The sequence below is a fragment of the Solea solea genome, chromosome 16 (assembly GCF_958295425.1).
Source record: "Solea solea chromosome 16, fSolSol10.1, whole genome shotgun sequence".
In the NCBI taxonomy this organism is placed as follows: domain Eukaryota; kingdom Metazoa; phylum Chordata; class Actinopteri; order Pleuronectiformes; family Soleidae; genus Solea; species Solea solea.
In genome coordinates this window covers 16,574,150-16,596,290 of record NC_081149.1, presented here as the reverse complement: position 1 = coordinate 16,596,290, position 22,141 = coordinate 16,574,150, and the positions used below count along the sequence as shown (strand labels likewise).

The following is a 22,141-nucleotide window of genomic DNA, read 5'->3' as shown; positions in this document are numbered from 1 at the left end:
GATTTACAGGACTGATAATGAAGCTGGAAACCGATTGGCTGCGTGTATTGATGGACAAAACCCTCTCTCGTGATTGGCTCAACTACCTGTCAGTCATGTCATTTTTACGCCTTATCCTGTGACGTGACGTCGGACAGGATCATGGCGCTATGGATGAGCGGTGTTCGGTGATATGTCAGAGCTACTGATTAATTTAATTTGCCCGTAGTTTGGGGGCTTTTAACAACATGACTGTACATATATCACAGATGATACGTCGCGATAGTTAATTACACGTTGTCGTCTCTATGGACAACGGAACACTACATTCGGTAGCAGTGTTTGCTGTCGTCAGCTGAAAGTGTTAGCATCAACATGCTAGCTGAGGCTAGTTAGCTGGTTAGCAGCGGGTAACCAAAACAGACAGAAATTATGCGTCTTGCTGAAGTCTACATTGACGTTAATCTCACTGTAACAAATGATCGTAAACTAAATTTAGAATCAAACCGGCCGTTTTTTGTTTAGGACGAGCGATTCCGGTTAGCCAACATTTCGTTAGCTAAGCTAGGAGGATGAAGAGCAGCCGCCATGGATGTGTTTTGGTGCTGGTCACTGGGATTTTCATGTTGGCGTTTTGTTTCTCTGAAGGTGCCCCTCTTCGGCATCATCACAAAGCAGGTGAGACAACTGACTACACACTGACACACACGGTTAGACTATTGTTTGTCTGTTTAGATGCATAGCTAGTAGATGTTAATGCTAGCTAATAACCACTAGCTTTAGCTGAGGCTAATCTGCAGCAAAAAGATACATAACTACACAACAGCCTGGCTGTCTTTCCTGCTGACCAACGATGACTCTTTCCACTTTGTAGCTTCTTATAGTGTTGTTCGTTGTGCTTGACGAAATGACGGCTGTGTTTTTGTCCAAATGAGCAGGTAGCACGTTAAATAAAGAACGGTAATAGTTGCGCCATGCAATCGTCTACTGTAATGGCCAACCAGTAAACATGAATTTACCTTTGCTCAGAAAACACTTATTAACCCATTATGACTTAACAGTGGTGTTTCGCGGAGCTAAGCTAGTTTCCAGGTAACAGTGATGTGTCCGAGTTAATGTATGACATCTTATTGTAACTGCCGGTTGAGAGGTGTGTCAACCTGTATGGTTGGTCTCCTCTGACATATAACCAAGTTTATAGGACAATAGAATGGATGTTGGCACACCTGCATGGAAACACTGTTTCTTCATGTTTTGAAGTGAACTGTGAGTCATGTCTTGATATTGGTAGTTGTGTTTCCACTCCTTGCCTGCATCAGTGGTCCTGTTGGGAGTGTTATCCTCTCAGGATAAGTTAACGTTTGAAAGTTCCATCCATTGTATCCTGCTTTATTCTCCACCTGAGGGACACAGGTCACTGGAGCCAATCCCAGCTGACACAGGCAGGTCACATCCTGGACAGGTTGAAGTTTGAAAGGTGTTTTATGAGAAAATAGCTTTATATGGGATACTAATGTGCTGTCCTTTTCTACTGATATTGGGTGAAAAATCCAGATGGTTTAATTACTGACATTATTCATCCAGTCAAACAATTTTTCATCATAATTTGGTGAAAGTGCAAGTGATTATTTCCCCTTATGTCACATAAGCGTCAATCTAATACAAGGGAAATATTGAGATGAATATTAGAACAGTGACTGCAATGAAAGTTGCAGATTAATTTACTCTGAAATATTAGCGTTATTTCATGTTGAATGTCATGAATGTGCTTAGAGGTGATGGAATGGTATCTGTTCCATCACTGTGACCTCCCTTGTTTTAACCTGCTTCTTTGAGAAAAAAAAACATAGACATGAATGTGTTTGAGGGTTGGTAATTTGTAACTGTGACACATTCCACTCTTATCCAAACCAGTAAATCATTAACAGTGGTGTTGTTTGCTCAATCATAACACAATGTACAGGCAGGTGATGTTGCAATATATGCATAACTTTCTTATGCTTTATTACATAGCAAATCAACCTTTGCACTGCTTTCCCAGTCTGTGTCACATGGCTGCCAGCTTACCTACGTGCAGATGTGGTAGAGTAATAGTAATGGTGTAAACTTTAATTGAGGTCATGGATTGTGTGAGAGATGCAATAATAAACTGAACTAGTTGCATGTTCTGTGGGATAAAGGTAGACAGGTCTGCTTTAATGGAAGTGTTTTTCATCCGTAGTATTAGCCAGGTGACAGTAGTTTGTCCACCCTGTGAGTCAGGGTGGGCCTTTGTCAATGGACATAGGCCTTAATTCTGCCCTAGAATGCTTAGTGACTGCTTAGTGCGCAGTGACTGTATATCGTCTGAAACTGTAGGGATGCTGCTGTTAACAAACCAGCCTGTGCTTTATGTCTCCAGCCATAGGCCCTTCATTCCAATTGAGTTCCTTCTTTCCATAATACATCTTCATTACCAAACAATGCATTCAGGTGTTGACTACTAAATATGGATTCCATGAGAGTCAACTGCTTCATTTGATAGAGGCTTAGTTTTCTTTGTCAGCGCACAGAGAAGTCTCATCTTCTTGCACCCAGGCATGTCAGCCATAGTGGCATCTTCCTTCTTATACATAAGTGACAATATATACATCCATGATTACTGGTGGGCAAAATCTGTAGGAAATGGGTCAACTCAACTCCTCTGTGTGAATCCCACTGAACTATGCAATGGAAGTTAAAGACGACCTGGCAGCTCCCTGTCAAATTGGTCTCAAAAACAAATTGAGTCATTTGGTGAGGCCTGCCAAGTCATAACATGAACCAATGATTCAGGTCAGACCTAACCAAGGAGAAGGGATCTCATGTAGAGCTGCCTTAACCCAGGTTTTTTATTTTTATTTCAAAGTCTGTCGGACTGGTGCTGCAACATCTTGGGAATCCCATTGCTTTGTTGAATCAAACTGGAGGTGTTGTACTTAAAGCATCATGCAACTACACCAATTGTTTTTCCACCACATAATACTCTATGGATGTCAGTATTGAGTTGCATTGTATTGGCTTGATATTTACTTGTTAAATAAATCTAACCTTGGAAAGCTGTCTTCTTGTTGTTCCCATCTAATATATGACCCAGCCAGGGGTTTTATATCTGTTTATTTTGTGATTTATTCAGTAAAACATGCAATGTAAATTGTGTTTTTTAATTATTAGGTAAATTTAATATTTACATTACAAATTACACAAAAAGTGTCTCCAATTGTTTTTCCTGATACACTTGCAGAAATGTGCTAACTAGTGCCCAAGTGTATGTTTGGACTAACATGAAACTTAATAATACAATCATAGTTATGTTTTCAGCACATATTTGTCCATTTCTTAGATTTTTCTACAATTAGGTCTACACTGGGTAGTGTTTGTGCAGTTTAGTGTAGTTTTCCTCTCTAATGGGCTGTGCTGTCTGCATACACCACTGATTCATATGACATAACCAGACCTGTCTGATGTTAGATCATTACTCAGCATCTTGGTAGACTAATTTTCAGCCTCTTAGAGCACTTATCACTGTGTGTAGGGACGGTCAGAAATAGGTGCAGCGTCATTTCAGTTCCACACAAGACCTCAATACTTAAAACAGGGCTTGGCTGACGTTGTCATGGTATTAGCTGCCATGCTGTGTTCTGATCCTGAAGCTCTCCCCATAAAGTGCTAACGCACAGGGGAACCAAACAAGAAAACAAAACAACAATTCCCATGGTCCCATCTTGCTTCCTGATGTCATCAAACTAGGTATTTTGTTTTTGTTTTGAGTGAGAGCCATGCATGTAAATGTAAATGTGTTGTGGGTAGATTTAGACACATTCATTTTTATGCTTAAAACTTAAACTTAAAACAAAGCTGCCAGATACCCTTTTTAATGCATTTTCTTCTCAATTGAAACACATCTTTAAATATGTATTTTCTGTCTGTCTTCACGTTTCAGATCGAAGTGTAGGCGACAATGTGTCTGCCTCTCTCTACCTGTCTTTAGTGGTGTCTCTGACAGCACTTGTGGTCTTGGTGGTGTTGATGGTGAACTGTGTGACCTGCTGCAAGGAAAGGGAAATCAACTTTAAGGTGAGAGCCACAGAGATGCCCACCCAACTGTAATCTTTTAACCCAAATTCTCCTCTCAGTGATGTTACCAGGTGTGCATCATGCATCCCTGCCACGTTCAAATCTAATAGGATGCATTAAACTCATAATTCATGTGTCCCAGGCACACAGTACTTTCCTGCATGGGGAGTGTTACATTGTACAGTTTCCTCAACATACATTTCACTATTACTGCCTGTTGAACACAACATGAGGTGAACCAACTGATGAGCTGTCAGAGCCGACATTGTATTATGTTATCTCATTTTGATCCACTGCATCTCTCTTCCTAGTGTGCTCTGGTGCAATGTTTCCCAACCCTGGTCCTCAGGGAACACTGCCCTGCATGATTTAGACGGTGCCCTGCTCCAAGACATCTGATTCAAATGAACAGCTCGTTATCAGGCTTCTGCAGAGCTTGATGACGAGCTGACCATTTGAATCAGGTGTGTTTGTATGAAGCCCCTAAAGCCCTGAATTAGTATTATTTTTTTTTTTTTAAACCTGTGCACACAAGATTAAAGAAATATCTTTGTTCATGTAGGAATTTGAGGACCACTTTGACGATGAGATTGACTTTACCCCACCGGCGGAGGACACGCCTTCTATGCAGTCTCCAGCTGAGGTGTACACCCTCGCCGTGTCCCCTGTGGCACTACCTGGACCTCCACATCTCCAACCTCCTGGCCGTGTCACAGGTGAGACCCATGCATAGTCGCAGACAAACTGATTTGTCCTTGAGGGTCAAGGGAGCTGATACACCCAGTTCCTTCTGACATAGGGCAAACGGCAGGGCACATCCTGGACAGGTCGCCAGTCCATCGCCATAGAGACGAACAATCATCCACTCTCACATTCACACCTACGGTCAATTAAGAGTGTCCAATCGACCAAATTCCCAATGTGTGTGTGGTTTTTGTTTTTTTTGTTTATGCCAGCCACTGCAGCTTTGTGTGGCCCACAAACTGATTTACACTGTTTGAAAACCTTTGTTCACTGTTTAAATATCTGCACATTCACATACCACATATATTGTTCAATGTACCAATGACACTATTAATTGATGACACAGCTTTTTTATTTGTCAAAATGTTGCCACTAAAATTAAAGCTCATGTAATTGGCATGGTGGTGGATTGTTCTATTCTTCTTAGACTTGATTATTCCTAAGTAATTTTCAGTCTGATGATTTAGTTAAATCAGGCATTCGTATGGACTTATTTCAGATTGCCACCGTTTTGTGCAACTAATTTAACTTTTCCAAGACTCCAGGTGAAAGTTGTTTCCTAATTATGACTGTTTTGTGGTTGGTCTCACAGAGGGATCCACAAGCTTCCAGGTTGCACGTCACAATCTGAGTTACATCCAGGAGATTGGCAATGGCTGGTTTGGCCAGGTAAGATTTATTTCATTTAATACACATGTTCTGCAATGTTTCAGAAATAAAATATAGAAAAGATGTATTATTTAGGACCTCTCACATCATCTGCAACATTGTTGTTGTTTGTTTTTTGACTTGTCCTGGTTTTGCTACTTATTTTGTGACTCATTTGGCAACTCACCTGGCATCTCGAAACTTCTAAAATGGCAGGCTTTATTTTTGGTGTTGTTTTATGACTTATATAAAGCTACCTACCCACTTAAAATGTATTCATAATAGCCCTAGTTTTAATGCATGATCTCAAGATAATCCCCTCAACCTGTGTAGTTTATAAAAAATAAAAAAAAGATGTATGCTCACCTGGAAGGAGAAATTACATATTGTATATTCATGTATTAACAGGTCCTTCTGAGTGAAATCTACACAGATCCAGGTGGCGCCAGGGTTGTTGTTAAAGAGTTGAAAGCAAATGCAAGTGCCAAGGAGCAGAATGACTTCCTGCAGCAAGGGGACCCATACAGGTATGTACATTATTTACCTCTAAAATCACTGTAATCTTTCTGGCAGAGGAGTGAGCACTAGAAATGTTTAATTATCTTGTATTTTATGAACTAGTGATGATGAAATTTCATTGCATTTGATTATTTATTAATTACTTGCGTATTGTACTTTGTAGATATCCATGTGTCTATCTGGTGTGACGTGCACTCTGTAAATACAGACAAAAATAGCTTTTACTGCAGCACCTGCTACCTTTCTTCTTATTCATTGCCTCGGACTTAATCTCCTTGAATGCTAAAGCTGTTGTTCAATACTGTATTACTTAAAATCTTTTTTTGGATTCATAGAGTGTTGCAGCATCCAAACATCTTACAGTGCCTCGGACAGTGCGTTGAGGCCATTCCCTTCCTGCTTGTCTTTGAGTACTGTGAAATGGTGAGTGACCACATGCTCGGCTAAATGTTTTTCCGTGACCATAAAATGCTTAATTTAACCGGCTATTAAGGTACGGCAATGTCCAAAGGTTGTCAATTGTGTGCGAGTTAAAAATGGTTTACCATTATGTTCATGAGCATGAAATGGATATACCATGTGAAATATCTGTACTTGAAACACGCTTAATATGCTCTCAATTTTCACCAGTGGTGGATGATTGAGAGGTTTTTCCATACACTCTTAAACATTTCAGGACTTCGTCATGTGGAAAATTTCCTTGATTGAGAAATCTGCGAATTATCTCTGACCATTCTGTCAAGCTTCTGAATTCATCAAGCATAAGCACACATGCATAGCTAGCCTGCTCTGTTAATTGCCTGTGCTGAAAGCTCACTGTCTCAGTGACAAATTAGTCACTTCCTTTCATCTTAACATATTAAACTCTGACTCAGACTCCTCGATGGCAGCTGATTTATTCACAGTTTCTCTATTTGTTCTGGGTGGCCCTGACAGCAGGGAGCTCCCTTCTCTGCTCCCCGCCCCTCCTCCTGCATAGCTAGTTCAAGCCTGGGACTTCTCACATTCCCACCTTGCCAAGTAAAGCAACAGGCTCCATTTACACTCCTCGTGTCATGTGCACCAGTTGCTGTGTTTGTGCATTTTTATTGGTAGCATTTTGTCTATGCAGGAGACTGTTGACTTCTGTCTGAAGTAAACTGAGATGGAAACCTATTGGGGCCCCTCAGGCAACAGTGTTACCTTAACATGTACAACGTTTATCTTTATTTGAAGAACCTTTACTCACTCATTCACTTTTGTTTTATTAGATGGGAACACTGCTCTGTAATGAGCACAAATTGTGATTATATTTTATTTGAGGATGTCCTCAAAGTCGAGCCTTAAAATGTAAAAAAAACTATTGACTCTACAGCTGATTTGTCTGCCCCTGCAGCCTATATCAAACGATACCACGAAGACCGATGTTTGTGGTATTTTTTTTCTTCTAAGAGTGTCTCAGTTTGCAAGTTCGGGATATAGCACTACCTTCCATCAACCCTCTCTATTGGTAAACCCAGACATGGCACAGTATCAATATTTTCTCCCTCCCTGTTTATTATCTAACCAGAGAAGCACTGCCACCATCAGAGTAAGTGCACAGTTGTGCTCGCATGCTTGGGGTGCGTGGTGTTGACTGACAGTATACTCACTACAGTAGACCACAATACACTACAGTATAGTAGTTTTTTCAATAGAGCAGTGCCCTTTTTCCTGGTGTCCATTCAAGCCATGGCTTTAAATTGGATGTAATGCTCTAATTGCTCATGTTAAAATGTGCATTCTGCAGCATGAAGGTGCAGCAGGTTTTGATTTGTGCTCATTGAATGCCATAATATTTATCTTGCCAATGGCTATGGTCTCCAAACTGATAACATGTCCAGCAGGATCCAGTCCACTTCTTGCAAGACGGTACATATTTGTTGGGGTGAAGGGTGCCCAGTTCTGACTGGTGTCCTGGCATTGTGACATTTCCCTGCCAGCTCTGCTGAAGTCTCTGACAGGTCATGGAAATGAGTCAAGGTGAATGACTTAACACTAATGTGTGCAGGCCATTAGGGAAGATGGCGTGATGGAGGGCAGACCCTGTTTGTTAGAGGTGATAATGTGTGAGGGTAAAACAACTGAGTGAAGTCTATGCTTGTTATCTCTCACCGAGTAAAGATTTTGGAGGACTTCAACCAAGTGAAGCCTTCTCTTACGCAATACGTAAATCTCTCAATATGCACAGCACACGTCTTGTTTGCCCTTCAAAGTGAAAAATGAAATGTAGTTTATATACAGTAGAAGCAAGTGATAAGTGATTTCTGTTCGCCTTGAATTCATCAGAGGCCACTTGTCTGTGGTCTTTTAACTGCCTCGGGCCCTGTCAATAATCCTCTCAATGTCGAAACATGAAATGTGACACTGCAGCTGTGCAGTGGACAAGGTGAATCCCAAAAAACCAATAGACGGTGACGTTCCGTCAGACAGCTGGATGATTGACGTTGGTTTTCCTTCCAGTATCACCCGTGCTGGGTAACCCTGACTCAAAGCATTTTAGAAATCAAAATATAGCGTATCAAGCAACTGGTGCAGAGTCCACAGAATGCCACATACCATAGTGTGAGTGACAGCTTCTAAGGCAGGGGTGTCTTGCCTGGTGCCTCGACATTAATGAGATACTTCACTGATTCAGGGTGCAGAGACAGACTTTTGGTAGTTGTTGAGCAACTTAATTTATTAGGGCTGTTAAAGTATCAATTTAGATAGACATAACTGACCTTAAGCATGCTTAGCATTGCAGTTTACCTTGAGGTTAAAGTTATGTGTTTAAGTACTTGCTCTTGTGTTTGAAAATCATGTAAAAGCAGATTTAATAAGACGACAAGTTGCTTTTTCCCCTTTCACAATTACTCCCTTGCCCTTTTTTTTCCACCTAATTGTGAATAAGATGAATGTCTACTTAAAATAGCTTGTAAAAAAATATATATACTTTGTTTTTATATATATATATACAATCATGTGATGCCATCTTGTTGTTTATTCACAAGTCAAACTCGAGGGCTAATTGTTTTGGCCTTTCACTATTGATGTTGTTTTATTAACAGCACTGGAGCCTCCCACTTGAACCCAGACCAAATCACCTGCTGCGTAGCCTTCACAGATAAAGACAGGCAGAGGGTGTCACTTACCATACATTGAATATAGCTCTTCTGTGAAAACCCCTTCTCAAAACTCCCTGCTATAATCCACTGCTGCATCTTTGAATGTCACTGACTGAGAGTGATAAGGGTTTAATTAGCGATCAAGTTACACTACTGGTTTATAGGGTGTTGCATGAGTGACTGAAGTTGCATCACCAGTCAGCCTTGGTTCCGTCTACCCACTTAACATTGCTCTTTTTGAAATTGCCTGGCACAAACGGTTTGTTAGAAAGCCAGTCGAAACGGACCCTTTAGCTAACTGTAATCCTAAACATTCGGCAACAAATCTAGTGCCTTTTTTGAACAAATACTTGCTGCTTAACGTCAACTTGTGCTGCCTAACATACGTAAAGCACACCTCTCCGTTTACCCCGTTACTCAAGTAGCAAATCAGTAGTGTGTTACTCCGATGAAGGCTGTGTGTGTGGCAGACAAAAGGTTTTATATGATTATTCATGCACTACAACCCTTAACCTTTGCAGACATCATCTGCTTGGGCTTTATGTGTGCAACAGTTTTAGACATTGAAAAGGCTTCTTTAGTATGAAGTCAGTGTATTTGCAGACTGAGACACTGACTAACCAGTGTGGTGACACTGATGATGTTGACATGTTGATTAGTGTGATGTGGTTCCACAACAGAACTATGTTTTTATGTGTGCACATTAATGATGCATGTCATATACTGTGGTTTGATTTCGTCTGATGTATATTGTTTGTATTTGGGTGTGTGCTGGCGTGGCTGTGTGTGTATGCGTGGTCAAGTGTTGTTTAAGCATTTATATATTGCTACTTAAGACAGCTTTGCAGTGAGGTCGCCCTTGGAGAAGGAAAGTTTATATGACTTGCCATTTTTTCGTCACATGCCCTTTTTGACTCTCAATGAGTACAACAGGTGGTTATGAAGTGGCTGTGAATGTGAGTGTAAATGTCTCTTTGTATCAGCCCCATGATATGCTGGGTTCTGGAGATCTGTCCAGTGTATACCCCGCCTCTTGCCTTGTGCCAGCTGGGATTGTGTCCAGCTCTCACAACTCCTCCGGCTCACCACGCGACCCTCAATAAACTGGCTGTTACAGCTAATGGATCATCTTTGTTTTCACACATTGTAGTGGTATATATCGAAAGTGCACTGTTTGTCTCATACGAATGAATTGCAGCTATAAAAGTTCTCCCGGCGGCCTGTGTTGTGAACTTCCACACAGCTTAGACCCTTGTTTCATTTTAAATTTACAGTCTGAGGACTCGGCTCTAGCTTTAAACACCACTGTGGTCTCAATAGTGATAAACCTCTAGATGGACTTTCTTTTATCACCTTCTCACAGTACTGCCATCCATCACGTTGGTGAACTGACATGCAACATTGTAACACAACACTTCATATCACTCTCTAACTATGTGTGCCTGTGTATAAGCTTGTGTTTGTTTATTGTGTTGGGCTGTAATTGATGGTCCGGGTGCCCCGTCTTTTGTCCCATCCACTCATGAAAAACCCAGTCGGATACAGGCACATTATATCACTGACGTGAGCATGGGCTCCTTTATTTATAAACCCTGTGACACAGCAGAGAGGTCGGTTAAACAGCGTTACCCTTATTTGGTCCTCTCACAGTGAGAAGTGCTGAGGAAACAGGAAAAGGGGAGCCTACTGCCCCTGTGTGGCTGTCTCACCACAGTGCATTCAAACATGACCACTTGTGAACCCCCCCCTCCCATGTGGCTATTCTAGATATAAAGTTGAATGTTTATCTTTGACACTGGTGAGCTAATGAAGCTGTGTGTGTGTGTGTGTTTCTGTGTGTGTTTGCAGGGGGATTTGCGGGGCTATCTGTCTCAGCAGGATTGGATGTTCAGAAATGCTGAGTTGCTGCAACTACAGAGGATGGCCTGTGAAATTGCTGCTGGTGTCACCCACCTTCACAAACACAACTTCCTGCACAGGTAGCACATCTACAGCCATATGGCCGACTGTAACTTTCCAATCTCTTAAAGCAAAAAATAAGTGTCAAAGTATAATTTTAGATTAGATTGTCCTGACCTACATCATATTCTACAGACTGAAGAAAAAAATTTTCTCACAGATCTGCACACAAATCACGCAGTAATCATTTTAAATGTGATTCAAATGGGTTTAATTATGTAGAAATTACCATTCCCTCTGATATTACAAATAAAATCCCAATTTAGTAAAAAGTAATCGCAATTAGATATTTATTCAAAAATGATCAGCCCTATGCTGAAGTAAACACTCAAGTGTTGGACTCACTTAGCTAAGCAATGACTTTTTATAGCTGATAGTAGTGTACTTTCTGTATTAAAACAAAACATGTTGAATGTTATCTTATATATCTATATGTGCATATTTACATAAATACACAGATATTGTTGCCATAAACTTTTGGCTCATGGCATGCTTTTTCCTGGTATGTCAAAGATTTAGTGAGTTGTAGGTGACAAGAGTCATAAACCTCTCGATATGATTGTAAACACTTGGGTCAACTGTTAGTTTAACTTTAGTGCTTACTGTCCGGCCCATCACAGGAGTACTGGTGTTCCTATAAAAAAGGTGCGTGCAGCAGAGAGGTTCCGTTTCATTTTAATTTTTACCCCCAGCAAGTGCTGGAAGTCTGACCACTAGCAGCCAGCAGGGTACAGGGGGGTGTTAGAAATGTGTGGCTTAGGGGTAACACACGATGTGCTGCTCATCAGCTCTATTTTGCATGCTCAGAATAAGCTCAGAGGGTTCCAATTACACAGCTCCCATGCATTGCCACAGTGTCAGCTGTCCGCTGCCAGAAGAATATGATGATTCTGCACTTGGCAAGTAAAAGGATAGCCTCATTTTGGACGTTGTGTTTTAATCCTTGTTACAACTCAACAAGCTAACCTTCATATGAACTGGTTTCCTAATAATTGATATATTTATTTAAAAGTAAAACAATAAACATGACACCCACACATTTAACCTTAAAAGAAAAGAAAGGGGGGGGAAAACAACTTGAGTTCAGCCACATGTTGGACAGAGTGAATGAGAGATCGGTGGGGGTTGTGTGGGAAGATATCCAAAGCTGAAACTTCAGCTTTACAATGTAAGAGTAGGAACGGTGGCTCAGAAGGGCAAATTAACATTAATTTGCATGATTTCATTTAGAAACCAGGACACAATGCTTACAAATTTGTGAATATTTACTTTGCGATATTTTAAAAGCACATTCAAGAGATAAGGGCATACACTATTCTTATGATGTTATCAATATTGTGTACGTCAATCATTTTCTTGGTAAGGACTTTGTGTGCTTGAGATAAAGACAGAATAGCAGGAGAGGATCAAATATTTGAAGGCAAACAAAATAAACAATACAGTAAATAAAAATAATAATTCAATTAATTCCAATTAGGGCCCTAATTGGAATTATAAAACCCAACTAAGGAAAGCTTGTGTTTTTCAAGTTTATTTGAAAAGAAGACCGTGAAAACACGTCTCACTTCATGAGGCAGATCCAAGAGTTTTATTATTATTATTTAATTTTTTTTTAAATGGGCTATACATTAAATACAACATCCAAGTTTGAGAAATGTTATTGTTGAAAATGTTTGTTTGCTTTTCCTCTTCATCACAGAGTCAGAAATCAATAAACCCACTTTTATAGTTTCACACCAGACCAGTCAGATACAGTGTCTTCTGGTATGGGAGCGTCTACTGCTACACAACCCTTGTAGGGTTAAGATGTTGGACCCGTTTCCTTGCTGCTGTGTTACTGTATGTTGGGCCTTCAGCCAACAGCAGAGGACAGGAGAGTTTAAAATAAATCTCCATCTATCTTACAGTGGTTTCAGTGGCTCTGACAGTGGCTGGGTCATGTGTATGCAAGAGCACTGGTGTCAGCAGTGTTTGGCGGGTGAAGGGGACTTGGACCGTGTGTGTGCAGGGAATGCCGTTGGGTTAATGGGAAACCAAAGCCTGCGCCCCCCCCCATTCAGTGTGAATCAACTACCATATGTCTTCTTAATGTGCAGTGAACTCCAGAGTGTCTCACAGCATTTCCTAGGTGACGCACACAAGCGTTTAATTGAGGGAATATAAAAACCTAAGAGAGAATAGAGGAGATGAATGCTGTGTGCTAATTTCCTGTAGTTGCCAAAGTCAGTCATGTTACTTGACAATTGTTCCCTCTTTGATTCTGACACTGTAATATCATCAGACAGTTTGTTTCTTTTTTGATCTTAATAAAATAATTTATTTAACTTTATTTTGACTTTGCTTTTCAGACACAAATGATATTGCACAGGGTAGAAACTATAACAAACGTCTGCTGGACAGATTTCAGCAATGATCCCATACATGTCTCCCGTCTTCTTAATGAACAGATTGATTTGATTAATATGAGATTTTAAAATATCTGTTTTTCTGCTTGCTCTCATAGTGATTTAGCTCTGAGGAACTGCTTCCTGACTGCAGACCTGACTGTCAAAGTGGGAGACTACGGAATAGGACCTTACAGATACAAAGTAAGCTGTTCAATTTTTACTCATTTACTGTTTTATGGGTCTGTATAATGTTATGTCATCACCATAGAGGTTTAGTTTTGCTGCTCCGTATGATTCTGTCTTTTAGCCTTTTCTGGCCTGCTACATGTTAGCGGCTAAATCTAAGATCTAAGTCCTTCCAGTGAGGTTAACGGCCCCATCTCGAATAATTTTGTCAGTGAAAGTGTAATATTTGTAATATTTTTGTGATGGATCGGGTTTATTTCCAGATGGAGCAGCTCCACTCATTCGTTTCAAAGCTCAAAATCCACTGCTGCAGTGATATAAGCCAAAGATGCTATAATGCTGTACACAGAAATTGGAGAAGAGCTCGAACTTTCATGATTTTACTTTTTTTAATTTTTTCCTGGTACAGATGAAAACGCTTTAAATAGCACTACAAAGTCAAAATCATCCCATTTTAAAACATTTACTTACCAAGTAAGAATTATTCTGCCTATGTAGCTCATGAATTTAATTTGTTGAGCTTAAAATGATAATTTTACATTGTGCAGATATTTGCCATTAATCACTTGTGTATTTTCCAGTGAAGAAACATTGTTTTCTCTGGTAACTTGACATGCTGCATTTGTCAAAAGGCAATTCTGACTGATGCATTCCTAAAATACTGCTGATCTGACACGTTGGCTGTCTGAATTTAATACCCGTAAGGTCACCCAGTGAATCTATCTTTGGAAAGAAAGGGAGAGGCAAAGGGAGAGTGCAGTGAAAACTAGATACATAATATTGGCATGAATCCTTTTTTGTTCAAGTATTTGCAGAATCTCCTATGAGGTAACTCGGTTTGTGAAATGACTAATATGTATGTTTTTACATTGTTGCTGTAGGAGGATTACATCATCACTGAGGATGACGAATTTGCTCCCCTTCGCTGGTTGGCTCCTGAGCTGGTGGGCGAGCGCCATGGGGGTGTGATCACTTTAGAGCAGACCAAGCACAGCAATGTGTGGTAGGTTCTTCATCTTCACACTGAGAGGAGATGGCATTTATATTAACACATAATTCCCCACAGAAGTGAAAGGAGGGGGTTAGACTTTGCTTAAATAAATTACAAGTAATCACGCTAATGTCCAAAAGATGGGAGGTGGACACGGAAACTGTGGCACTTGGGTGTCTCTCACACTGTACAGTCTTCCAAGCCCTTCTCTGACTTCACGATTCACCTCATGGTCACAGATTTCAAATTAACGTGAGGTAGTTCTGGTCAGGGGGGCTTAATTTAAAGTTTAAAATGTTGCTTTATGTTATGAATAACATAAGATAAACTCACACAAGAACGTGCTGGCTTTCTCTCCAGCAGCTGCATCATACTTATTTATCTCTTCTTCCATTTTCCTCTTGCTGTCTAACTTTCTGTTCCTCACTCTCTCCTCTCACAAGCCTCGTACCTTTTTGAATTCCTCTGTTATTTCTTTCACACATCCTCCAAGTTATCCAGCATTGAGCCATAATCTATGTTCCCATTTCTCCTATGTTCTCACTCGTCTGTAGGGCCTTGGGGGTGACATTGTGGGAGCTCTTTGAGAATGCTGCTCAGCCGTACCCACATCTGTCTGACCGTGAAGTCCTTAACCATGTGATCAAGGAACACCAAGTCAAACTCTTTAAGCCACAGCTGGAGCTGCCTTATTCTGAGAGATGGTGAGTTTATTTGTGTTAGTAGGTATTGCTAAACCGTAGAAACAATAAAATGAAATATCTGAAAACGAGATGTCTGATTTGCCTCTAATTATAGGTATGAGGTCCTCCAATTCTGCTGGCTCTCTCCGGACAAGCGGGCTACAGCAGAAGAAGTGCACCGCTTGCTTATCTACTTGCGCATGCAAGGTCAAAAGGATATAGGAGAAGATTTTGAGCAACGCTGGGATGCTCTGAAACCAAACCCCTCCACACGGCTGACCACTGTTAGCCATTCCTCTTTTCCTATCTTGGAACAGTTTGCTGATGATGCTTTGCGGCAAGAGATCGACGAAGTTCTCACTGTCACTGAAACTAGCAGAGGTCTCAGCTTTGAGTATGTTTGGGAGGCAGCTAAACATGACCACTATGAAGGCAACCACGCCCGTTCAAGCATAGACACAACGCTGAACTATCAAAGCATGTTCTTTCCAGTTTCCAGTGAAGACATTCAGGCCCATTTCCCTGATCCAGCAGCCAGAGCAGTGGCTACAGGGGGTGGTAACATTGAGTCAGGAATATCTGGGATTCTACCAGTGTTTGATGCACAAAACTCAAGCAATGGAAATGAATATTACATACAACTAGAAGAACAAGGGGAAAGTACAGTTGGAGAACATGGGAATATGGGGCAAGACATGAACTTTAGTTCAGGCCATCCAGATTTTGTTGTTCTTCAAGATGTCCGTCTGGATGAGTCCAGCACTGATGCCGACTTTTTCCACCAAAGCATTGACTCCAAGGATTCTTATTTACCAGACAGTCACATCTGGTCATCTCTTGAAAATGACAGCCCATACCACACCAACATTTTTACAGAGGGAGGGTCAAGGCTTGAGGAGTCGCCTTCCTGGAGACAGAATTTTATGGAGCTTCCAGAGCGTAACGGGAACCCTTTCCATGAACACGTACCTTCGGATGTTCAGGAGGCAGGTCAAGATAAACACTATGGGAATTCTTTTTTAGTGGATTGTTCAGAAGTCTCTCACCAGGCAGATCCTGTGAAAGTGGAGGGAGAGAACACAGACGTAATGAGGCTTCTGAACACTGAAAAACCAGCGGAAAACTTTATGTTTTTCAGAGACCAGAATCTAATGAAAGATGGATCAATTTTCTCACAGCCACAGCAGAATTTTCTTTCACCGGGTTTAGCCCATGAACCAGAACAAAGATTCAAAATGAGTTCTTGGGACAACCTCCAGAATTTAGGCAGCTTAAACACAGTAGACACTTATTTAAAGCCCCCAGTAAGTAGCACATTCCCAAGACAAGATCCTTTAGACTCCCCAAGTACCAGCTTGGGGGAGTTCAGTCAGTCTCTGTTAGAAAATGAAACGCTGGTGCCTTCCATCACAGTGGTCACGGAAGATAACATAAGCAACCAAATGCTAGTTCAAAATAGTTCTTCCACTGAAGACCTTGGTCTGCTGCAACCCTCAGACAGAGGTATAGACTCTGGTTTTGATTCTACCTCAGAGAGGTTTAATGTTGATATTAGTCAATCAGATGATCACACCCCTGTATTCTCTGAAAGTGCCACCATAGACTCATTGTGCACAGATGCCAAAATTCCCAGCCTTGAAGAAGATGACCTTGGAACCTTAAACGATAGTTCACAGCTCGTAGAAAGTGTAACACCTGAAAACCTTCAAGACCACGCCTTGTTCTCACACAGTGAAGACCTAACAAGCCACGATCTGTTGAGTGAGCTACTTGAGGATGCAGATGTTGAACTGGAAACCACTCTGTCTGACCATGAAGAATCCTTCATAGATACTCATGGGGAACCCCTTGTGAGGTCTTCTCTGTTGGTCTCTGGGCCATCTTTGGACCAGATTAGCCAGGACAGTTTGCTGGAAGACAGCATGTCCACAACTCTACCAACTGTAGACAATTCAGCCGAAACCCCAGACTCTCTAGACTCCTTTGACATCCACCGGCTTGGGGAACAGGGGGTCGAGCTGAACAGTCATGTAGCACAACACAAACTCCAGCCTCCATACAAAATTGCGGACAGTGGATATGAGACGGAGAACCTAGAGTCTCCTGAATGGAATTTTCGGCCTAATGTTTCTGTCCCCTCCCCGGTAAAAAATGGCATGGAAGTTGCCAAAGAAGAAGAAGAAGAAATGGAAGACAGCACTGCTGCAACAAGTCTAATTCCACCTGAAATCATCATTTCTGAAGTGCAAGGTGTGCTGGATATTCACAGTGAGAATCACTGTGAAGACCAACAGCCAGATCCCATAGCTCCTGCTGAGGAGCCGCTCACTGGGAGTAATTACAGGGACTCGGCCTACTTTTCAGACAATGAATCAGAACCTGAAAAGAAGTCTGAAGAAATTGCTGGAGCGCCCGCTGAAGCAACATGGCTGAGAGAGCTGACGGACGAGGTTATCGCAACCTCCGAAGGTCTGGCACCAGAGGTTAATGAGGAAGAAGAGGTAACGTCTTTATTTTCTGTAGATGAAACTCAAGTTGGCTTGTCATCAGAGGCCGATTCAGACATCACGGAGAAATGTGAGAGGGCGGCAACCAACAGCCAAAGTGAAGATGAAAACAAGTTGGACTCTTTCAGGGACAAGACATCTCCTGATCAGCCAGCACCGTCAGAGCATCCAGAGGCCTCAAGTTCACTTCCTTCTGATACACCATTAAAGCCTGAGAATGCAGGTCACGCTAAACTGACCAGGACGTATGCCAGTGATGGTCATAAAATAAAAGAGCCGGACATGGAGGGGCGTTACTTAGGGAAGCGGGACGGATCGGGTTTAGATGCACAGGAGGACGGTGTGGATGCGGATGAGGAGGACGAGAACAGCGACGACTCCGACGACGACATTCGCGCATATCAGCTTCACAGCTCCAGCTCAGATAGTGAGGACGATGTTGTGCACACAGTGCCGATTGTTGTCTCAGATGACAGTAGTGCAAAGAACCTGAAGAGCTTGCTGAAACCCAGCACGCTGAACATTGACGCGTCATCCTCCCCATTTCCTGAGAGGTTCAATGCAGATAACTCCAGAAGGGCTGTGTCCTTCTTTGACGACGTCACCGTCTACCTGTTTGACCAGGTAAAGTCTAATTCAGTGCAACGAATGAATTAGACTTTTAAATTCTTAAATGTGACTATTTTCAGTTTTTTTTTTAATACATGAAAGCTAAATAATTTTGGTTTGGAGACAAAACAAGAACATTATAATTTCAAGGTGTTGAAAACACTGATCAACATCTCAGCAGCAAACGGCGAATCGATTAATTGAAAAAAACAATCCTCAGTTACTGCCCTCGTCTAATAGGAGTTTTGTGTTTCTAATTATAACGTAACGTGCTCTCTTGTAGGAGACTCCCACGAAGGAACTGGCTGACCACTCTTCAGGCTTAAACAGTCAGGTGCCAGAGTTGAGCAGCCCCGTGTCCAATGCCAGCTACCTGAACCGCTTCACCAACTCCGAGAGCTCCACAGACGAAGAAGGTAACGCCTAAGTCCACCACATGCACGCAGGTGCTCACGAACAATCTTTGCCACTACATGTTATAACTCAATCGTCGATTCCCCACAGGTGGTGGTTTTGAGTGGGACGATGACTTCTCCTCCCCTTCGCCTGCCTACTTGCCCAAGATGGATAAAAGCCCAGCATCTAAGGCCGTGTCCTCATCTGCAGCAGCTCACTTTTCCTCTCCACCCACTGTAGCAGGGCGTGTGCTGGAGCCCAGCTGGACCAGCTCCTCAAACTACTCCCGATTTTCCATCTCGCCCGCAAGCATCGCTAGTTTCTCCCTAACACATCTTACAGACTCTGACATCGAGCAAGGGGGTAAGTTACGCACGGCGTCGCGCAGAACGATGTAAACGCGAGTTAAATATGTAGTTTGACATATTTGGGGAACCATTATATTAGAGCATCCCATACCACCATGTGTGATAGATGGAAGCTTTGGCAGCAGCCTTGTAGCATAGCACAAGCTGAAGTCTCTACTCTCTGCCAGTAACATGAGCAGTACCATTACTCTGGAGAACAGGTGAAGCTATACCCACGACAGTCGGCTGATTGGGCAACAGAAAAAGTCCCTCGCGACTGGCGCTATATATTATCATATTTAGCTTAACGTCTTGTTGGGACAAACAAACACAAACCGTCGTTGTTGTCTGTGCCCCGTCCACCAAGTAAAGAAAGTACCACTCCAAACTGTACTGTACTGTATTAAACTGAACTGTAACATGATGGAAACACTGCATTAAAGACGATGGAAGGTTGAATTATGTTAGCGTTGAACAGAAGCAGTTCCGTCATCCTAGCTGTGACATCTTTAATAACTAGTATTATCAGATTTCACATTTTCAGTTTGAGTTGATGCTTACCAGTCAGTTAATAACTCTTTCTTTTCCTCTTTACTTCACAACAGGAAGCAGCGAAGATGGTGAAAAAGACTAGGGTGATAAAAAAAAAAAGGATATTTACTGCCACACCACTGAGAAATGAAGCTACACACTCGCATGTTTGAGAAACGGAGAATGGCCAAATAAGGACCGAGGCCACGCTCTGTGGGGGGCAAACCGTGGAGGCTTCCTTCACGCGGCGCTTTTCCTCATGGAGTTGGCTGCGGGAACAGGTTGTGAACTAACTTTCAGCAAATAAGACAAGACGACACGACAAGGAAGGCCGACCTCAGCCTGAGTCACATCACCTCCTCAGCTACATCCGTGTGTGTGATTTCAGTTTAGTGTGACGACTAAAAACGAACCTAGTCCCTAAATGTTTGCTTTAAAGACTCATCAAGCTCATTCCAAGTGTTTGGCTGCTGCTTTTTTGTTGTATGTCAAATTGCACTCCTCCCTAGACATGTTGCATCAATCAAAAAAGAAGAAGAGGAAGAAAAAAAGAAAAACTATTTATGTTCTTCATGGACACCCTTAGTTGGCGAACTTCAGCCAAGTAGGAATAAGACCCAAAGGTGAAGATGCAAGCCTTTATGCACCATTGTTAATTTTGCTCTGTCTGTATGTTGTGCAATTATTTCAGTTGCCTTTTTATAAGTAAGAGTAACTTCCTCTGTGTAACATTGTGTTGGGTGTAGTCACGATCTCCTAACTGGAGAGAAATCACACGATATCCTTCTGTAGCATCGTTTGAAAAAGAAGAACCTATGAATAGGACGTTTGTAAAGCTAATAATCTCAGAGGTGATGCACTGTTTGATAATTTATCTATGTTTCATAGGAGAATTGTGGTTTCGTATTTTTGAAACGTCTTGGGTGTTATTTGATAAGGATTATCGTACTAATCCTTAAGGGGGGGTGGGGTTTGAGGAAAAGCCTAAACAAGTAATTTATGTTAATTTTATGCTCTGAACTGAGCAGAAAGCTGCTCGGATGGTTTTGTCTCATCTCGTCGCATATCACGATACTTGTCGATGTTGTAAAGACGAATTAACTATCACTACAGAAATTTCGAATCACACGTTGAGCGAGATTGTGTACATAAAAAAAAAAGGAGTGTGAGATTTTATTTTTAAATGTCAAGAATCAAGAAATGTATTGAAAATGTTTGTAAAAAAAAATATAATGAAAAAAGAAATAATGTGCAATGAATCTTCGTTTTTTTTTCCAGAGATCATAGGATGACTTGAGGCAAATGAGGCGGCATTTCTTAATGTGCAGGGACTTAAAGCTTTGTTTAGGAAAAAAAATACTACTAGAACAAAACAATGCTGCTTTTGTCAGTGACATGAACAGAGTTGTCGGTCTTTGTTTCTTTTTCTTTTTTTACTTTTGTGTCTGTTCACAGGACGTTCTCTTAAAGAAATAATTCATCCACTTAAAAGTGAGAGGGTTGCATCTTTATAACTTCTCTTTTGCGGGCCATCCATCGTCTCTGAGGCTCCAGCTCCAGAGAGTGTGTGTGTGTGTGTGTGTACGTACACATTGTTGTGCCGTTTCATGTACAGCTACAAAATCAGTTATTCCAAACTGTTAACTGTTGAGTTAAACAATTGACGTATGGTTCTTTCCTTTCAAATCCTCAAACACCCCAAATTTCACCGTCGACTTGGTGAACAGCTCCACCTGTAGTAGAATATCGTCCACGTCCTCCCGCCCTGTACACAAGGCACTGTATCTGACGTGACGTTAACCTCTGTTGAAAAACCAGCAGCCTGTGCTTCAGTTTAAACTTGAACATTTTATTTAAGGACATTTACTTTTATTTGACGACAGTATACAATTGCTTTATCTTGCACATTTGAGAAATGTAACTTAATGTTGAACTGTACTGATGTATATAAATGTTAATTTTTTTTTTTTTTTTTTTTGTCTGTAAATGGGGGGGGGGGGGAAATAATGGAACTGAGTAACAGGTATGAGGTTTCACTTTGTAATTTAAAAGCTGAGTTGATCAGAGGAACATATCACCGTCGTTGGTCTATACAACCGTTAAATTAAGACACAGGAGTGGATGTGAGTTCATTCTGTCCTTTAAACCTTGTAGATTTTAAAACTGATATTTTTACTTCATATTGATCATGCTAAGTGTAATTGAATGAAATGTTTATAATTACACAGTTTAATATGAAAATAAATGCAAATGAACTTCTAATTGTGTTGTGAGTGTTCCAGTCTTTATCGCATATGTACAAATGTTTTGTAGAGAGACAAATCTTGCACTTTGAGCATTTAAATGGTTCTCTCCTTTAAATCTGTTCACCGCACTGTGTTGTACGCATCTGTGGCATCACTGGCGCCAGCAATGGATCAATGTCGGGTAATTTT

At 41.4% G+C, this 22,141-nt stretch overlaps 1 protein-coding gene across 1 annotated transcript; it reads left to right on the top strand.

Moving 5' to 3' along the window:
• The first annotated feature begins 118 nt into the window (after positions 1 to 118).
• Positions 119 to 21,968, top strand: lmtk2 (lemur tyrosine kinase 2). The gene is made up of 14 exons (XM_058653152.1): positions 119 to 657; positions 3,941 to 4,074; positions 4,637 to 4,790; positions 5,411 to 5,487; positions 5,875 to 5,993; positions 6,321 to 6,408; positions 10,959 to 11,089; positions 13,573 to 13,657; positions 14,524 to 14,645; positions 15,188 to 15,337; positions 15,432 to 18,447; positions 18,716 to 18,848; positions 18,937 to 19,191; positions 19,781 to 21,968. The coding sequence occupies exons 1-14, from the start codon at positions 552 to 554 to the stop codon at positions 19,807 to 19,809; spliced, it is 4,599 nt and encodes a 1,532-aa protein (XP_058509135.1). The 5' UTR covers positions 119 to 551; the 3' UTR covers positions 19,810 to 21,968.
• Positions 21,969 to 22,141: the final 173 nt, after the last annotated feature.